Consider the following 19,299-nt stretch of genomic DNA (forward strand, 5'->3'; position numbering starts at 1 on the left):
TTTCCTGTCTTTTGTACTGTGATCCTCTGATCTCATTCTTCTGATTAGCTACAATTTCAGGCATGAGCTACCATCTTCTTGCTTCTATTTTTTATTTTTAGGCGTTCACACTAAGTTTGACTTTGGGTAACATTGTTGAGGTGCTAAAAACTCAAATTTCTTTTTGATTATATTGAACATAAGAAATTTCATCAGTGCAATATCCCCATTTTATTATTGGGCCTTTTTGAAATGCTGTCAAAATAAATCAAGGTTTATGAAGCCCATTGTATCTCATAGAATTACATACCATTGGTTCTCATGAAAACCTCTTAGTAAACCTAAAATCAAAAAGAAAGGGAAGGTCGGGAGTTTGGCCTAGTGTAGAGTGCTTGCTGAGCATACACCAAGAGCCAGGTTCCGTTCCTCGGTTCCACATACCTAGAAAAAGCCAGAAGTGGTGCTGTGGCTCAAGTGGTAGAGTGCTAGCCTTGAGAAAGCCCAAGGAGAGTGCCCAGGCCCTGAGTTCAAGCCCCAGGACTGGCAAAACAGAAGGAAGGAAGGAAGGAAGGAAGGAAGGAAGGAAGGAAGGAAGGAAGGAAGGAAGGAAGGAAAAAAAGAAAAGGAAATACTCAAAAAAATAAAAATAAAATCAGAAACCACAGAAAGGTCACTTGGTAAAGTAGACTGTCATTAATTGCCTACATCCTTTTCTGTAACGTTTGTGCCTAGTAAACTTGTTGACTATTGGCTGTATAATCCCAGGTGATATCACAACTGCATTTCTTCTCTCAAGGCTCAACGTCTCTGTAAGCGTTGTGGTCAGGCATGGAGAGCTGCAACACTAGAAGGCTGGAAACTCTATCATGACCCTAATGTTAATGGAGGTATTTAGTAGACTTTATTCTCCGTATTATAAAAGTATTTAGCTCTACGGGGCCGGGAGTTTGGCCTAGTGGTTAAAGTGCTTGCCTAGCATGCATGAAGACCCGGGTTCGATTCCTCGGTACCACATACATAGAAAAAAGCCAGAAGTGGTGCTGAGGCTCAAGTGGTAGAGCTCTAGCCTTGAGAAAGCCCAAGGACAGTGCTCAGGCTCTGAGCTCAAGCCCAGGACTGGCAAAAAAAAAAAAAAAAAGTATTTAGCTCTAAATACCAACCTTTGTGAGCTGCAGCTTTAATTTTTTTAGAAATGACTGAAATAATGTCTCATTTTAAACTATAAATTTTTTCATTGCTTTATAGGAACAGAATTAGAAACTGTAGAAGGAAATCCATATAGACGCATTTGGAAAATTAGTTGTTGGAGAATGGCGGAAGAGGTAAGAAAAACAAAATATTTACTAATACTGAATTTTTGCCCAACTTAATTGTAAAAGCCAGTTGAGCAGCTGTGAAATGTCTGATGTGACATGAAACTAGTTTCTGTTTTCAAAGAAGTTCTTGTAAAATTGAGGAATGGGCTTGGCTACTTACCTGAGTTATTCAGACACCAACTACTAAGAATTGAACATTGAGATAAGGCAAAATATCAAGGAGGTACCAAATGAGTTTAGAGAAAAAGCATCAGGCCAAAGCTTCAAACCAGCTTCCAAGTGAAGAGACATCTGTGTTAAACTTTTATAAGTAATTAGAGTTTGGGTTGTTGGGATGAGAACATGAAAGAATTCTAGGTAAAATGGATAACTCTAGGAACGATAGTAGTACAGGGTTAGAATAGGTTTATGAAAGGAATATGATGAGTTGTGTTAGGGTACAGTATTTGCATTCCTAAAATTCCCTGCAACATGCAACAAAACCTCTTATGGTTTATGAGAAAATTGAATAAACAAAACAAAAAACTCACCAGGGCCGAGAGTTTGGCCTAATGTTTAGTTTGGCCTAATGTTTAGAGTGCTTGTCTAGCATGCACAAAAACCCAGGTTTGATTCCTTGGTATCACATGCATAAAAGGAAAAAAAAAGCCGGAAGTGGTGCTGTGGCTTTAGTGGTAGAGCTTTAGCCTTGAGAAAGCCTAAGGGCAGTGCTCAGGCCCAGAGTTCAAAGCCCAGGACTGGCAAAAAGAAAAAAAGTAAAATGCCAGAAGTGGAGTGGTGCTGTAGCTCAAATGGTAGACCTCTGGCCTTGAGAAAGCTCAAGGACATTGCTCAGGCCCTGAGTTCAAGGCCCAGGACTGAGGTGAGGTGGGGGCAAGGGGGGGTGGAACTTTCACCAGTAATATATTAAAGGTAAGTTAATAATGTTAGCATACTTTTCTATGTTGAGCAAGTACATACATAATAGTATGTTAAGTTTAGCACTTCAATTTGAAAAGACCTGGAATTTGCTTATTGTATCAGATGTTGGAATGTAACAGAACCTTGAAATGTTTCAAGGAAAGCAAGGTAGTGAACAATAGACACACAAGGACTAATGGCTGAGAAAATAATTATCACAAATGCTATAAAAATTACTCAGCCTGGGGCCGGGAGTTTTGCCTAGTGGTTAAAGTGCTTGCCTAGCATGCATGAAGACCCGGGTTCGATTCCTCGGTACCACGTACATAGAAAAAAGCCTAAAGTGGTGCTGAGGCTCAAATGGTAGAGCTCTGACCTTGAGAAAGTCCAAGGACAGTGTTCAGGCCCTGAGCTCAAGCCCAGGACTGGCAAAAAAATAAAATAAAATAAAAATAAAAATTACTCAGCCTGGCTGGGCACCGGGCTCATACCTGTAATCCTAGCTACTCAAGAGGTTGAAATCTAAGAGTTGCGGTTCAAGGCCAGCCAAAGTAAGACTCTCATCTCCAATTAACCACCAGAAAACTGGAAGTGGCACTGTGGCTCAAGGAGTAGTGTGCTAGCCTTGAGCTGAAGAGCTTAGGGACAGCACCCAGGCCCAGAGTTTAAGCCCCACTACTGCAAAAAAAAAAAAAAAAAAAAAAATGGAGGCCGGGAGTTTGGCCTAGTGGTTAAAGTGCTTGCCTAGCATGCACGAAGACCCGGGTTCGATTCCTTGGTACCACATACATAGACAAAAGCCGGAAATGGTGCTGAGGCTCAAGTGGTAGAGTGCTAGCCTTGAGAAAGTCCAAGGACAGGGCTCAGGCCCTGAGCTCAAGCCCAGGACTGGCAAAAAAAAAAAGTGCTCAGCCTGGCCTTGGATATATTGATGAGGATGAAAAGGAAGAGAGCAGGATGGTCAGAACCAGGGCAAAGTGGGCTAGTTATATTAGTCTCCTGAAGTCTTTTGTTTGGATGATAAAACCCTAGAAAAATGACTTTACCAGAACCCAAAAGTAATGTGGGATATCTGCTGAATATAATTAATTCTCCTTAGGAATCTGATGCAAACCTTGTTTTGATGTTGTTCCTAGGGCAGTTTGAGTGAAGGATCAGGTACTTAAAAACATTCTAGGAGAAAATACCTGTATAGGTTCTACCTGGAATAAATTATGATTATAAATCAAAAGAACATCCATTAGACTTAGTTGTGCTTTCACCCTATATTTGAATGTTTGACTCTTACACAGATTTTGTTATTTCATTAAACTAAGAGGTCCATCATATTACTCCATAATATCTTTCAATAAAATAGAAACTATCAAATGATTAGGTTCAGTCTGAAAGAAATTCTAGCTTATGAAGAAATAAACATACTGTGATAACCTATTATTTCAAATATACTTATATTGATTTATTTCAGGAGCTTTTTAATAGATATGAAAGAGCAATTTATGCAGCTTTAAGTGGGAATCTGAAGCAGGTATGCAGTCTTTTCACTTTTTTATTAAAGAATTTATTAATATTGATTTTTACAGCATATTTCAAATGTCACATTTAACAAACAAGTATTCAAGAAGGGAATCTATATAAAATCACTGGCATTTAAGTTTTAGAACATAATTAAAATTAAGCTGAGAGTTTGTATATCATAGTTACATATTAATCTATGTAGTAAAACATTATGTCTATAGAGTATATAGCCCATCATTGATTTTTATGTCTATGTAGTTATGTTTATATCTCCAAGACCATGTCCATAACATTGGGTACCCAAATATTGAGTCATCACTCTTGTACCGTTTGGATCCAATATCCACAGATTAAGGATACCATGGGCCTTTTGTTCCTTTGGTCTTGACTTGTCTCATTCAACATGATTCGTTCTAGATTCATCCACTTCCCAGCGAATGCCATTATCTTATCTTGTCTGTTGGCTATATAGAATTCCATTGTGTATAGAATTCTTTTGTATCTGTTCATCTGCAGCAAGTACATCTGGGTTGTTTCCATCTCCTGGCTATTGTGAATAGTGCAGAGATGAACATAGCTGGGCAGGTGTCCTTATTATATCCTGGATTATGATGTTCAGGATAGATGCCCAGGAGTGGTATGGCAGGATCCTAGGGAAGGTCTATTTTCAGTTCTTTAAGAAACCTCCAAACTGGGGCCGGGAGTTTGGCCTAGTGGTAAGAGTGCTTGCCTAGCATGCAGGAAGACCCGGGTTCGATTCCTCAGTACCACATACATAGAACAAAGCCAGATGTGGTGCTGAGGCTCCAGTGGTAGAGCTCTGGCCTTGAGAAAGGCCCTGAGCTCAAGCCTAAGACTAGGAAAAAGAAAAAAGAAAAAAAAGAAACGAACAAACAAACCTCCAAACTGCTTTCCAGAGTGAATGAACTTGTTTACATTCCCACCAGCAGTGCAGTAGGGTTCTTCTTTCTCCACAACCCCACCAGCATTTGACATTGTCTGAGTTCAGAATAATGGCCATTCTAATTGGGATAAGATGGTATCTTAGAGTTGTTTTTATTTGCATTTCCTTTATGACCATGGATGATAAGTATTTTGTCATACGTTTTTCTGCCAATTTAACCTCTTCTTTTGATAAGTCTCTCTTTAGTTCCCTTGCCCAATTAGTGATTGGCTTGTTGGGTTTGTGGGGGATTAGTTTCTTGAGTTCCTTGTAGATACTGGATATTAAGCATTTGTCTGATGTATTATTGGTAAATATCTTTTCCCAGTTGGTTGGCTGTCTTTCTACTTTAGTTAGTTATGCTTTTATCTGTGCAGAAACTTTTTAAGTAGTCCCATTTGTTGAATCTCTCTCCAATCTGTTGTGACCCTGGGACTCTGTTAAGGAAGTTTTTGCCTATGCCTGTGAGTTCCAGTGTCTCTCCTACTCTATCATATAACAGTTTCAAAGTTTCAGGTCCGATATTGAGGTCTTTGATCCATTTTGAGTTAATACGCTTATGCATGGCGAAAGGCTAGGATCAATTTTTAGTTTTCTGCATGTGGCTGCCCAGTTTTGCAAGCACCAATAATTAAATAGGCTGTTTGTTCCACTGTATATCTTTGGCTCCTTTGTCAAATATCACATTTTTTAAATATAAAATAAAGCTAGATATTTAAGTATTTAAATGTTAAAAACCTAAGTTTTCTAGAAATAGCAGTGCTAGAAATAATCATAAAATGTAAAAGTGGCAAAATGCCCAATCTCATATATCCCATATTTGAACAGTTTTTTGGGGGGTTTTGATTAGTATGGTTTTCTTGTTTGTGCCTTGGGAGGTGAGAAGTGGGTGGGCAGAAGTGAGATGGGGTTTTGCTATGTACCCTAGGCTGGCCTCAGACTCTCAATCCTCCTGCCTCTGCTTTCCTAGTGTCACCATACCCAGCTTTGTATATTTTAATGAGTGAAATTAGACTTGGCTTTCTATTTTAAAATGTCAATGTACTTGTGATAGCCATTTACTGAGAACTCCTAATACTTGAACTATATCCACAGATGTACCAATAAGACTCAGTGATTACATGGATTGTCATATGTATGTGTCTTTCTCACAGTTTTCATTGCCCTCTACATTTTTACAGCTATTTTGAGGGATGCCATATCAATTGAAATGTTATCTTATATATATGAAATTGATGCTGTTGTCAATTCAGTATGGAAAAGAAAAACTTAGCTCAAACTTCTTAGAAAAAATGGATCATTCTAAAATGGTTTTATAGTCCGTATGAATGGGTACAGTTGCTTTTCCTTTCTTTTTTGTTGAAAATGTCTGTCTCATTTCTGTTTGGGAATGGGAAAAAGCTTCTTCCTGTCTGTAACACCTGGGAAGACACAGTCTGGGCATACTTCCGGGTGATGGTGGACAGTCTGGTGGAACAGGAGATCCGAACATCAGTAATGACCATGGAAGAAACTGAAGAACTCCCTAGGGAATATTTAGAAGCAAAGTGAGTTTGTTGGCCTGATTTTGGTACAGTAGTTTATAGTATGATCTTTGATGTTTGTATTACCTCTTTGTCATAGTATTGACATTATTCTATCTCTTGTGATTTTCTCTTTTCAAGTTGGACCTTAGAAAAAGTTTTTGAGGAACTTCAAGCTACAGATAAAATGGTAAATGTTAATATGAGCCCTTTAGTACCTGTGGAATAGGAAGTAAATGATATTAACTGTTACTGTAAATGTTCTTTACTACTGTGTGAGATAGCTGAAAGGAAAAAATAGTTTTGGTGCCCATTACTAAAGAGACTTTTTTTTGTTTTGTTTTTTTTGCCAGTCCTGGGCTTGAATTAAGGGCCTGGGCACTGTCCTTGGGCTTTCTCAAGGCTAGAGCTTGAGCCACAGCACCACTTCCATATTTTTCTGTATATGTGGTACCAAGGAATCAAACCCAGGGCTTCATGTGTACTAGGCAAACACTCTACCACTAGGCCCTGCTCCCAGCCCTTGCTTCCTATCTGTTTTGTTTTATTTTGTCTTTGTCTGTTGTGGGGCTGAGCCTGGGTGTTGTCCCTGAGCTCTTCAGCTCAAGGCTACCGCTCTACCCCTTGAGCCACAGTGCCATTTCCAGTTTTTTAGCAGTTAATTGGTGATAAGAGTCTCACAGAGTTTAGTGCCCTGCTGGCTTTGAACTGCAATCCTCAGATCTTAGCCTCCTGAGTAGCTAGTATTATAGGCATGAGCCACTGGGCCCTGCTTGCCTCTTCTCTTGAGCTGAAGTTTTGTTCAGCTTCCCACACATTCAAGGCCTGGGTGCTATCCTGAGCTGTTTCCTGCTCAGTCAGTCTGGCTTCAGATCATAATCCTAAAATCTCAGATTCCTATGTAGGCTAGGATTGTAGGATTGATCCACTAGAACACATGTATGCACTCGCGCGCATGCACTCGCACGCGTGCGTGTGTGCGCGTGCACACACACACACACACACATTCACTTTTACTCTATTGTTTGGTCAGTTCTAGGGCTTGAACTCAGTGCTTGGACACTGCCATTGGGTGCAGTCCCTGCTCTTTTGCTCAAGGCTAACACTGCCACTCTGAGCCACAGCTCTACTTCCAAATTTTGAGTGGTTAATTAGAGATAACAGTTTCACAGAGACTTTTCTGCCTGGGCTGGCCTTGAACTGTGATCCTCAGATCTCAGCCTCCTGAGTAGCTTGGACTATTGGCTGGAGCCACCAGGACCTGGCTTAAAAGTTGTGTTTGTTTGTTTGTTTGTTTGTTTCAGTATAATAAATCAAGATGTGCCAAAAAAAAAAAAAGAAAGAAGCTGTAAAGAATAAAACAGTTTAGTAACTTTTCCTAGAGATTAAGTTGTTACAATTTTCTACTTTCAAAGATAGTCTTTGATAGCATATACATGTATTCCAATGGCTGTATCCTCACCTTGTTTGTGCTTTATTTTGTTTTGTTTTCATCATCCTAAGGTTATACATTTTCACCTTTCTATGTGTTCCTCTAAGAGTTTGACGTTTTTAGTATAGCAGTAGTAAGTATGGCTACTGTGGCTTCTGAAAGATTTATTTAAAACACAAACTTGTTTTTTAGAGGGTTCTGGAAGAAAATCAAGAACATTATCATATAGTTCAAAAATACCTTATCCTGGGAGATATTGATGGTAAGATAATTATTTTATCCTTCTCTATTTTTGTTTTTGGTTTGTTATAGGGCTTGAAATCAGAAAAAGTCTCTTTGTTTTTGCCCATGCCAGCCTGAAGTTTTACTTAAATTTCCAGTGTAGCTGGGGTTGCAGACATAAACACCTGGCTTGCATGGAGTCTCTCCAACTTGTTTTCCAGGCTGGTTTAAACCTAAATCTTTCTAATGTCCTCCTCTTAAGTAACTGAAATTACAGTTGTACACCCCTGTGTGAGGCCTGACTACATCTTTTGATCTTGTTCTTAAATGCCACAGCTGATTTGTTATTGTAAAGTGAGTTTGAATTTAACCCAGAGTATTTAAGTGGGTGTGATGGCTATTAACAGTGAAATGAAACAGCAGTCGTTAACACTGTGAAGGTGAAGTCAATGTCTAATTTTCTTTCTTTTGAATCTTTTCTTTGATGGCTTGTAGGTTTGATGGATGAATTTAGCAAATGGATTTCCAAAAACAGAAGCAATCTACCCGGACACCTCCTTCGCTTCATGACTCACCTCATTTTGTTTTTCCGTACCCTGGGACTACAGACCAAAGTAAATAAAAACAAACAACTAGCTCATCCTTCTCTGGTTGTCTCTGTTGAGTTTCTCAGGGAAACACATCACTTTCTCTGAAGGAATGATAAGGGTTCTGGAGTCTACTGGATAGACTCACTTGTCACCTGATGTCAGTCTCATTGAGACTGACCCTGCAGGGGTCCAGTCTGCAGTCCCAGAAAGCTGTGGTTGTCTGATGTACTTAAGCTTTATTCTTATCTGTATCCAGCCTTAAATCAACCAAACAAAGGTCTGTGTGAAATGTCAAACCTTTCTTCTTCCTTTTTTTCTTAAATAGCTAATATTTTGGTAAAAGTATGAATAGAAGCAGAATGATAACACTGGTTGAAAGCTTGAGCTTTGGAGTAAGAATGTTGAGTTCAAATTCTTCTCCCCCCCCCCCCCCTCTCTCTCTCTCTCTCTCCCTCCCTCTCTCTCCTTCCCTCCCTCCCTCCCTACCTCCCTCCCTTTGTGGGGCTTGAACTCTGGATCTGGGCACTGCCCCTGAGCTCTTCAGCTCAAAACTACTGCCCTACCCCTTGAGTCACAGCCCCCCTTCCCCTTTTCTAGAGGTTAATTGGAGATAAGAGTCTCTAAGTCTTTAAGTGCATGGGCTGGTTTTGAATTGCCATGCTCTGGTCTCAGCCTCCTGAGTAACTAGGATTACAGGTGTGAGCCGCTGTACTGAGTTCAAATTCTTACCCAGCAACTTCTAGCTATATCAGTCTGAGGAAATAAAACCTCCCTGGGTATTTGTTTTTCCTTAGTAAAATGTTAGAAGTTACTCCTTATAGAAGTAGGAAAAGGTAAAAAACCAAGGCCCAAGCGCTGAGCTTGCCCAACATTTAGTATGTTATTGCTCAATGTTCGTAGATAATTTAGAAAGAAATTTTATTAGAAATTGTATTAATAACATATATTCATAGTTGTGCTTTTATTTATTACCTTTTTCTCCTACAAAGGAAGAAGTTTCCATTGAAGTTTTAAAGACATATATACAGGTAAGCTTTAAGAATCTACAACTTAATTCTTTTGTTTAATATTCTAAGTTTAAAAAAAAAAAAGCAACCGGAAAACAAAAATCAGAATGCTGCCAGGCACTGGTGGCTCATGCCTATAATATTTGCTGCTGAGAAGACCAAGATCTGAGGATCACTGTTTAAAGCAGCCCGGGCAAGGAAGACCAATTAATCACCAAAAGGTTGAAAATTGAGCTGTGGCTGAAGTGCTAGAATGCTAGTCTTGAACATAAAATATCAGGGATAGCACCCAAACCCTGAGTTCAAGCCTCAGGACCACACCACAAAAGAAAAATCAGAATTTTTTATATATATATATATATATATATATATAATTTATTTATTTTTTTTTTTTTTGCCGGTCCTGGGCTTGAACTCAGGGCCTGAGCACAGTCCTTAGATTTTCTCAAGGCTAGAGCTCTACCACTTGAGCCACAGCACCATTTCCGGCTTTTTCTATGTATATGTGGTACCAAGGAAATGAACCCAGGTTTTCGTGCATGCTAGGCAGGCACTCTACCACTAGGCCAAACTCCCGGCCCAGAATGCTATATTTTAATACCTAATGATAAGAAAGTCATCAGCATTCATAAGAGATCTTTAGGTATGCTAAGCATATTTGTAGAATTTAAAATTTATTGTTGTTAACCAACATCCACATTTCTGAATTTTTTTGAATATAATTGAAATTTCAAAGTAACTTTTTTCAAAGCACTGCTTATCTTCAAACTTAACAATATACATACTTTGGTCTTTTCTATGTCTTTTTAGCTTTTAATAAATGAAAAGCATACAAATCTCATAGCATTTTATACAAATCATTTGCCTCAAGACCTTGCTGTTGCCCAGTATGCATTATTCTTGGAAGGTGTTACAGAGTATGAACAGCGCCACCAATGCCTGGAGCTGGCCAAAGAAGCAGGTAAAAAAATTCAGCTGGTGGCCTTTTGGGTTTTTTCTTTTCTTTTCTTTTTGCCAGTCCTGAGCCTTGAGCTCAGGGCCTGGGCACTGTCCTCAAGGCTCAAACTCTACCTCTTGAGCCACAACATCACTTCTGGCTTTTTCTATGTATGTGGTACCAAGGAATCGAACCCCAGTCTTTGTGCATGCTAGGCAAGCACTCTTATCACTAGGCCAAACTCCCAGCCCCAGCCTTTTGTTTTTAGTTAGTACATGTTAACTGTACAGAACAGTTGGTTTCATGATATATTTGTGCATGTGTATAAAGAACTTTAACCCAGGGTCAATGTTTATTTTGCCTCTGACATCCTTTTAGCTTTGACTCTTGCGAATGGGGAAAATAATAATTTCAGTGAAGCTCTGTATGTTCAATAAAATAACTCATGCACAAGGTATTTTTAGTTTTGGCATTTTCTTTTACAATGTTTTTCAGATTTTTCTTGCTGTATTTTTAAATAATTATTGTTCTAGAGACTGGGAGTATAGCATAGCTCAATAAAAGAGTGATTTCATAGCTGGGTTGGATCTCTAGCACCGAAAAATGACCAAAAACGACATGTTGCTGATCATAAAATAATCCTGTTTAGGAAATTTTAGTATCAATGACTATTCTTTATTTTTTAGCATTTCAATTTTTTTTTTTTTTTAGATTTAGATGTTGCAACAATAACAAAAACAGTAGTCGAGAATATTCGAAAGAAGGATAATGGAGAATTCAGTCATCATGACCAGGCTCCAGCCCTAGATACTGGCACTACTGAGGTAATCTGGGTGTGGAAGGGAGTGAGGCACATGGAGTGTTGTGTAACTTTTTTTTTTTGCCAGTCATGGGACTTAAACTCAGGGCTTGAGCACTGTCCTTGGACTTTTCTCAAGGCTAATGCTCTACCACTTGAGCCACACCACCACTTCCAGCTAGATACATAAGGCCATACAGTATGCCGCTAAATGTAAGAACCTCCAGGATATAGAAACAAAAGGCATATAATGAGTAATTATTGTCCTTAATATACTGTGTTATCTCTCATCTCTTTTGCTGTCCCTTGGTTATCTCATATTGTTACAATATTTCACCTTGTTATCTGATACATGTTATATGTGCTTAATTGGTTATTTGAAATTGGATAGGTAAGGGGGGAAATCAAGATGGGGGGAAGGGAGGGAAATGGGGATCATGACATGAGAAAGGGTATCAGTGTGATGTAATGCGCCTTCTATCTGGTGAATATAATGTAACCCTTCTATTAGTTATATAGTAAAAAAAAAATATGGAAAAAGGAAAAAAAAAAAGTTCCTGCCAGGCACAGTGGCTCACGCCTGTAATCCTAGCTACTCAGGAGGCTGAGATCTGAGGATTGTGGTTCAAAGCCAGCCTGCACAGGAAAGTCTGTGAGACTTTTGGTGCCAGTTAACCACCAAAAAAGCCAAAATTGGATGTGTGGTTCAAGTGGTAGAGTGCCAGTTTTGAGTAAAAAAGCTAAGAGATGTGCCCAGGACTGACATTCCCCCCTCCCCGCAAAAAAATTATATGGTTACAATGGTAGGGAACACGATATATAATTCCAAATTCAGACTAATGAGTTTGCCTATAATTTAGTCAAGAGTTATTAAATAGGAAAATAAACTAAAAATTAAATTCTTTGGTAAGTTTTTCAACTTGAATGAAAATATTCTTCACTAGAAGTACAAATAAATGTTCTACTGATTTACCAAGCATGAGAAATATAACTGATGTTTCTTCTGTTCCTGTAAATGGCTAGGAGGATCGTTTGAAGATTGATGTAATTGACTGGTTGGTATTTGACCCTGCACAGAGGGCAGAAGCACTCAAACAAGGCAATGCCATAATGAGAAAATTCTTAGGTATGCTCTATTTTTATATGGTTTGTTCAAATCTATGTGTTTAATTATTTTTTTTTTTATTTTGGTCTTCCTCCAAGATGAAGAAAACCAGCTAGCTACTCATATATCAAACCTGGCATTGTAAAACAAAATCTATTTTAACGGTGAATTTTCCTCATTATAATTAACTTTGCGTACGTCATAGCTAACAGACTTTGAAACATGTACTTGCTTGTTTTGTTTTTGTGTGTTCTGGTCTTGGGGCTTGAGCCTCAAGGCCTGGTGCTGTCCTAAAGCTATTGTGCTCAAGGCTAGCGCTCTACCACTTAAGTTACAGCTCCAGTTCTGGCTTTTTTGGGTAGCTAATTGGAGACAAGAGTCTTACAGACATTACTGCCAGGACTGGCTTAAACTGCAATCCTCAGATCTCAGTCTCCTAAGTAGATAGGATTATAGGCATGAGCCATCATCACCTGACATACTTGTTTTTTTTTAAGACATAGAAGTAAGTGAAAGTCAGGTGATTTAATGTGTGACACTGAGATAAAGAAAGAGCAATCTTAAGAGACAGATCATAAAACCATGAGGCCTGTAATGTGAAAGTTGCAAGCCTGTGATTTCACTCCTGGCTTCACCAGGGGAGCCCTTGTATATTAAAAATGTATCTTCTTTTCACAGCATCAAAAAAGCATGAAGCTGCCAAAGAAGTATTTGTGAAAATTCCTCAGGATTCTATAGCAGAAATCTATAACCAGTGGGAGGAACAAGGAATGGAAAGCCCACTGCCTGCTGAAGATGATAATGCTATCAGAGAACATTTATGCATTAGAGCTTATTTGGTGAGATTGCAAAGAAAACAACAGTCTTCATTGTGACTTTTCTAACTTTCAGGCTTCACACATTTTTCCCCCTAGAGGTGGTGATTGGTTTGTTTAACCTCCTTTGAGATTGCAGTGCTAACTGACCTACAGGGAAAATGAAACCCTGACCTGTCTTCACTAGCATGATTTTCCATTGATTACTAACCACTCAAGATTAGAATAAGGAATATGGTGTCTGAAACTAACTTTTTTTTAATTCTATGAATGTTTGCCTCAACTTTAATAATTCTGCTTTTGGCAATATCTGAGAAAACAAGGTATTATACATGTTAGGACTTAAGTTATAGCAAGATTTAATTATCAAATAATCAAGTGATTCCAGCAGGCTAAAAACTGGGCTGAGTTTGTGGGTAGCATTCTATGCTTGCCACTAAACATTAAGACACTTGGTTGGATGGCATGAGTACCTTTCTAGCAAGTACAAAGCCCTGAGTTCAAAACTAGTACTGCTAAATGAGTAAATAAATAGATCATAAAAATAATAGGCTGAGAGAATAGGTAAGATAGGTAAAAATGCATACTTTACAGAATGATAAATGACAGCAAGATAATAGTTATGATCCAACTGCAGGAATAGGAGCATATGCCAGGAAATAGAACAATATATATATATATCTTACAGGTATCTGTCATCTCCTGAAGCATTTGCATGTTTAGAGAGAAAGTGTGAGTGTGCGTGCGTGTAAATGACACATATTGAGGCTGGGAGTTTGGCCTAGTGGCAGAGTGCCTGGCATGCATGAAGACCCAGGTTTGATTCCTCGGTATCACATACATTTAAAAAAAAGCTGGAAATGGTGCTGAGGCACAAGTGGTAGAGATCTAACCTTCAGAAAGTCCAAGAAAGAACAATGCTCAGGCCCTGAGCACAAGCCCAGGACTGGCAAAAAAAAACCCAAAAAACAAAAAAACATATATTGACAAGTTTGAGTATTTGCTAACTAAAATTATTTCTAAGAACCAAATCTTTGTTTGGTGAGTACAGTAAAAATGAAAACTTGTTTATTTCATTTTTTAGGAAGCCCATGAAACCTTTAATGACTGGTTTAAGCACATGAATTCAGCTCCACAAAAACCTACTGTGATTTCTCAACCAAGTTTTACTGAAAAAGTGGCTTTTGAACACAAAGAAAAGAAATATGAAGTAAGTTGAATGTGGATCTGAGATTATTCATTTTACATTAAAGATGATGCTAGTGGGCAGCAGGTCCTTGCTCGCTTCACCTCACTCCGTGTCCAGTGTCTCCCTCCGTGTCTTCTCTGACTTGTTCGCACCTGTCTCAACATGTCTTACCTGTCGCTGCTTGGTTCTTCCCAACTTCGCCGCCGCCGTGTAGTCCTGCTCAGTCGCCGCTTGGCCAATTCGGAGCCTCACCAACAGAATGATATATCACTTGGGGACCAGGCTGTTGGACTTTTGGTATTTTTTACCTCCTGTTTTACCCCTGCTGCATATATACTTTCCAAACTGGAAGATTTCAGAAAAGCATAGATGGAAGAAGTTGAGCAGCATCTTGCCCCAAAAAGCTTTCAGAAAAGGCTGTGGCTTCTTACATTAACAATGGGGTCCACTGTGAACGTTGTGTTTCATTGCCATATGATTATGGCAAATAATTTGCACTTTTCAGTAAAGCATATTTTGTAGTTCTATCGTCAAAACCTTGTTCTGTTTAAGTGTTAAATTGAAACACGTATGCTTTGAAAAAAAAAAAAACATGTATGCTAGTGGGCCAGGAGTATAGCCTAGAGTTAGAGTGCTTGCCTAGCATGCACGAAGCCCTGGGTTCGATTCCTCAGTACCACGTACACGAAAAAACCAGAAGTGGTGCTGTGGCTCAAGTGAGCAAAATTGCATAAGGACAGTGTCCAGGCCTTGGGCTTTCCTCAAGAATAGTGCTCTACCACTTGAGCCTCAGCACCACTTCCGGCTTTTCTATGTATGTCGTACCAAGGAATTAATTGAACTTGGGTCTTTGTGTATGCTAGGCAAGCACTCTACTACTGAGACAAACTCCCAGCCCTACAGTGGTCATTTTTTTCAGATACTGTGTTCCATTTTTAATAGGCATTCTTACTGTTAATGTTATACTTTGGGAAAAAAGAACCTATCTGTCCAATTACTTCTCTGTAGATGATGCTAACCTTCATTTACAAAGTTAACATTTTGGTATTTTTAATGCTGTTTTCTGTAATTTTTTGTGTTTGACTTATTAAACATATAAAATGATATTTCATATATATACACACACATACATATATATATATATGTATATATTCTTCGGACTTCCCCTTTTGGATCATAAGCACAAGCCAATAGAAATAGGAAACTAAATTGAATGCCCTGTTTGCTGCTATAACTGATGAATTATCTCAAAAGTCGCCACTTCTTAATCCTAAAGTTCAGAATATATTAAATATATAATATTTATTTTGTCTATTATGTCTCATATTCTTTTTGCAGATGGATTATGGTATTTGGAAAGGCCATTTAGATGCCCTAACTGCTGATGTGAAAGAGAAAATGTACAATGTCTTGTTGTTTGTTGATGGAGGGTGGATGGTAGATGTCAGAGAGGTAAGCTTTGTGTGTCCTGCAGAACATTTTGTTATAAGTAGTCTGAGAGAAGGCTAGACTTCTTTTCTTTTTCCTTTCTCACTCACCCCCCAACCTTTTTTTTGTGACTTGGGTTGGAGGGGATAGTGGGGCTTAAACTCAGGGTTTCACACTCTTTCTTAGCTTTTTCTACTCAAGGTTGGATTACTGCCACTTGATCCACACCTCCACTTTCTGTTTAGCTTTGGTTAATTGTAGTTAAGAGTCTCACAGACTTTTTGCCCAAACTGGCTTTGAACTGCAGTCTCAGATCTCAAGATCTTGAGACTTTTATTTATTTATTTAACCAGTCCTGGGGCTTGAACTCAGGGCCTGGGACCTGTCCTTGGACTTTCTTCAAGGCCAACTCTCTACTCTTGAGCCACAGCACCACATCTGGCTTTTTTTCTATGTATGTGGTACGAAGGAATCGAACCTGGGTATTAGTGCATGCTAGGCAAGCCCTCTGTCACTAGGCCAAACTCCAGGCCCAAGACTTTGTTTTATTTTCAATAGGGATGATGAGCTTTAGAAATACTCTTTATCTTTTACCTCTTTCGGTTTTAATCCAATGCAGTAATACCTGAGCATCCATGAGGAATTGATACTAGGACCCAATGGATATCAAATTTGTATATATGATTCCACATATAATAAATACAACCTAGTAGTTTCATTCTACCTATGCACATCCTCTAGTGTCCTTCCAGATTACCTATAATACCTAACAAAAATGCCACATAAGTAATTAAAACACCCTTGTTCAGGGAATAATGAAAGATTGAAAAGTCTGCACATGTTTAGTGCAGTTACAACTTTCCTCCAATATTTTCCATCTCTGTTGGAGTAAATCAACAGATTTGGAATCTAGTAATTTAGGAATTACTTACAGTATACTTAGATTCACATTATTAAGATGAGTACATGTTATCTTTAGGATGCTGAAGAAGACCATGAGAGAACACATCAGATGGTTTTACTAAGGAAGCTTTGTCTGCCAATGATGTGTTTTCTGCTGCACACCATACTGCACAGCACTGGTCAGTATCAGGAGTGCCTGCAGTTAGCAGATATGGTGTCCTCCGAGCGTCACAAACTCTATCTGGTAAGTTCCCCAACATTTGCATATTGTCCTGACTTGGCTTACTTTGTGATAATGTTAAATTTTACAAAGCTGTGTTTACATTTTTTAGTTGTTTTTAGAATTTGAGAATAATGTTCCATTATGCTGTGTGTGTGTGTGTGTGTGTGTGTGTGTTAAACTGGGAGACAACATTGGGTTCCTGAATCACTCAAAAAGACCAGATTCTAACCACATAAATCCTGAAAAGTAATTTCTTTTTATTTATTTAGTTTTGCTGGGCCTGGGGCTTGAACTTGAGTGCCTGGGTACTATCCCTTGGCTCTTTTAGCTCAAGGCTAGTAGTGATCTACCACTTAAGCCACAGTATACTTCCTGATTTTTCTGTGATTCATTGAAGATAAAAGCCTCATGGACTTTCCTTTCTGGGCTGGTATCAAATTGCAGTCCTCAGATTTCAGCTTTCTGAGTAACTAAAAAAATTTCTGGCACCTGGCAATTTCTTCTAATAAGCTAAATTCATATCCTTCTTTTTCCTCATTTATAATTTTTTTTCTCTCTTTTAATATCAGGTATTTTCTAAAGAAGAACTAAAGAAATTGCTTCAGAAGTTAAGAGAATCCTCTCTCATGCTTCTTGACCAGGGACTTGATCCATTAGGATATGAAATTCAATCATAATTCATCACTTTGAATTATTTCTGTGAAATATGGAGGGTTTTTTTTTAAATAAAACCTTTGTAAATACTAGCTTTTTTTGTATAATTGTGGAAAAACATAAAATTTTAGGCATTTGAATTTTGTACTTTTCAAATACTTACAATTATACTTGGAAAATTTAATGTATTATATCAGTATTTCCCAACATGTTTTTTATGAAACTTCAAAAATTAAAATTTTTTCATTCTTACAAATTCTAGATTTATCTACTGTGTCATAAGGAAATTAAATGTTTTGTTCTGTTTTTTGTGTGTACTCATCAGTACTGATATTTATTTTTTAGAAAACAGGAATATTGCCAAGTGGCCTATGTCTCATACTTGTATCCCCCTCTATTCAGGGAACTAAGATTTGAGGATTGAAGTTTGAAACCAGCACAGCTGGGAAGTCCATGGAGACTCTTATCTCCAGTTAATCACCAAAAAGCCAGAAATGGCTCAAGTGGTAGAATTATAGCCTTGTGTGAAAAAGCTAAAGGAACAGGCCAGGCTCTGAGATCAAGTCCCATTATTAGCACATGTGCGTGCATATGTGTGCGCATACACACACACATGCAATGTAATACTGGCCACATGTGACTCATACCTTTAATCCAAGACATTCTATCTTTAAAATAACCAACAAAAAAGGCAAGCTGAAAGTGTGGCTCAAGTGGTAGAGCACCAGCCAACCAAACAAGTAAGTTGTCCAAGAAAGCCCCTGAATTCAAAGTACTTGCCCAAAAAAAAAAAAAAAAAAAAGTTGAATAACTATTAGTTGAACCATCTTAAGTCAGGGATTGTCTGTATTTTCAAATATTAGAAGAGCAATTATGATATAATTTATCATACATGGTATGATCATTAGCTAAAATCTGTATTGATAATGAATTGAGGTAAATGATGATAGTTTCTGCTCTGGTAACAGCATTGTAAATCATTAACCAGTATTTCTGTAGTTTTAAACTGGAAGGGAAGACAAGAAACAATGTGAACGTACAGTGGAAAAGGCAGGCAATGCAGTCAAACTTGGTAGAATTTGATATTGTAGGTTTAGTGATATCAACAGAACAGGCTACACAAAAGAGCATTATCAGAAAGACCACCCTAAGAAAACTGGACTTTGGACATGGCTTATTTAACTTTTACTCACTCTCAAGTGTTAGTCTAAGAGTCATTTCATAGCCAGGTCTAGTGCTGCATGCTTATACTTTCAGTACTCAGCAAAAGATTGTGACCACAAAACCAGCTCGTTTCCAAAGGAAAAAAAATTTTTCTTGGAGATTTTTTTTTTTTATCAGTCATAGGACTTGAATTCGGGGCCTGGGCATTGTCCCTGAGCTCTTTAGATCAAGGTTAGCACCCTACCCCTTGAGCCACAGCGCCACTTTCAGTTTTCTAGTGATTAATTGCAGATAAGAGTCTCATGGTCGGTCAGAGGTCTTGTCAGACGGTTGGGCGTTAGTGCCTGACCTGGCTTTGAACCTTGATCTTCAGATTTCAGCCTCCTGAGTAGCTAGAATGACAGGTGTGAGCCACCACGCTGGGCCGGAAAGTTCTTTTATTATACTCTCACAGGATCCTATTTTGTTACTTTAGGAAATTGTTTATCATAATTCATAATTGTTAGTACCATTCGCTCATAAGTTCAATAGAAGGTCTGGTCTTGTTTTACCTGTATTTATCTGCCAAGTGCCAAGTTGCTCAATAAATATTGAAGAATTCCTCAGTGCCTGTGCGTGTTTGTGTAGGTTCTTGAGCTCAAGGCCCGAGTGCTGT

At 38.4% G+C, this 19,299-nt stretch overlaps 2 protein-coding genes across 2 annotated transcripts in view; both read left to right on the forward strand.

Moving 5' to 3' along the window:
• Positions 1-19,227, forward strand: part of Nup107 (nucleoporin 107) — a 40,188-nt gene extending 20,961 nt beyond the window's left edge. Inside the window, exons 13-28 of the mRNA XM_090328174.1 lie at positions 776-866; positions 1,225-1,301; positions 3,661-3,720; positions 6,055-6,200; positions 6,318-6,366; positions 7,801-7,870; positions 8,326-8,444; positions 9,410-9,448; positions 10,238-10,388; positions 11,076-11,188; positions 12,187-12,289; positions 12,947-13,107; positions 14,168-14,293; positions 15,611-15,724; positions 16,680-16,847; positions 17,396-19,227. Coding sequence (XP_090184300.1) covers positions 776-866; positions 1,225-1,301; positions 3,661-3,720; positions 6,055-6,200; positions 6,318-6,366; positions 7,801-7,870; positions 8,326-8,444; positions 9,410-9,448; positions 10,238-10,388; positions 11,076-11,188; positions 12,187-12,289; positions 12,947-13,107; positions 14,168-14,293; positions 15,611-15,724; positions 16,680-16,847; positions 17,396-17,503 — 1,695 coding nt within the window. The 3' untranslated portion in view covers positions 17,504-19,227. The remainder of the gene's footprint in view (positions 1-775; positions 867-1,224; positions 1,302-3,660; positions 3,721-6,054; positions 6,201-6,317; positions 6,367-7,800; positions 7,871-8,325; positions 8,445-9,409; positions 9,449-10,237; positions 10,389-11,075; positions 11,189-12,186; positions 12,290-12,946; positions 13,108-14,167; positions 14,294-15,610; positions 15,725-16,679; positions 16,848-17,395) is intronic.
• Cox8c (cytochrome c oxidase subunit 8C) lies at positions 14,435-14,641 on the forward strand. Its single transcript, XM_090318687.1, has one exon. The coding sequence runs from the start codon at positions 14,435-14,437 to the stop codon at positions 14,639-14,641; it is 207 nt and encodes a 68-aa protein (XP_090174813.1).
• Positions 19,228-19,299: the final 72 nt, after the last annotated feature.

This window comes from Megascapheus bottae, chromosome 2 (assembly GCF_031878675.1).
Source record: "Megascapheus bottae isolate mThoBot1 chromosome 2, mThoBot2.hap1, whole genome shotgun sequence".
In the NCBI taxonomy this organism is placed as follows: domain Eukaryota; kingdom Metazoa; phylum Chordata; class Mammalia; order Rodentia; family Geomyidae; genus Megascapheus; species Megascapheus bottae.

Excerpts from the sequence above, each read along its gene's own strand:
- Cox8c (XM_090318687.1), top strand. The coding sequence starts at position 14,435 with ATGTCTTACCTGTCGCTGCTTGGTTCTTCCCAACTTCGCCGCCGCCGT.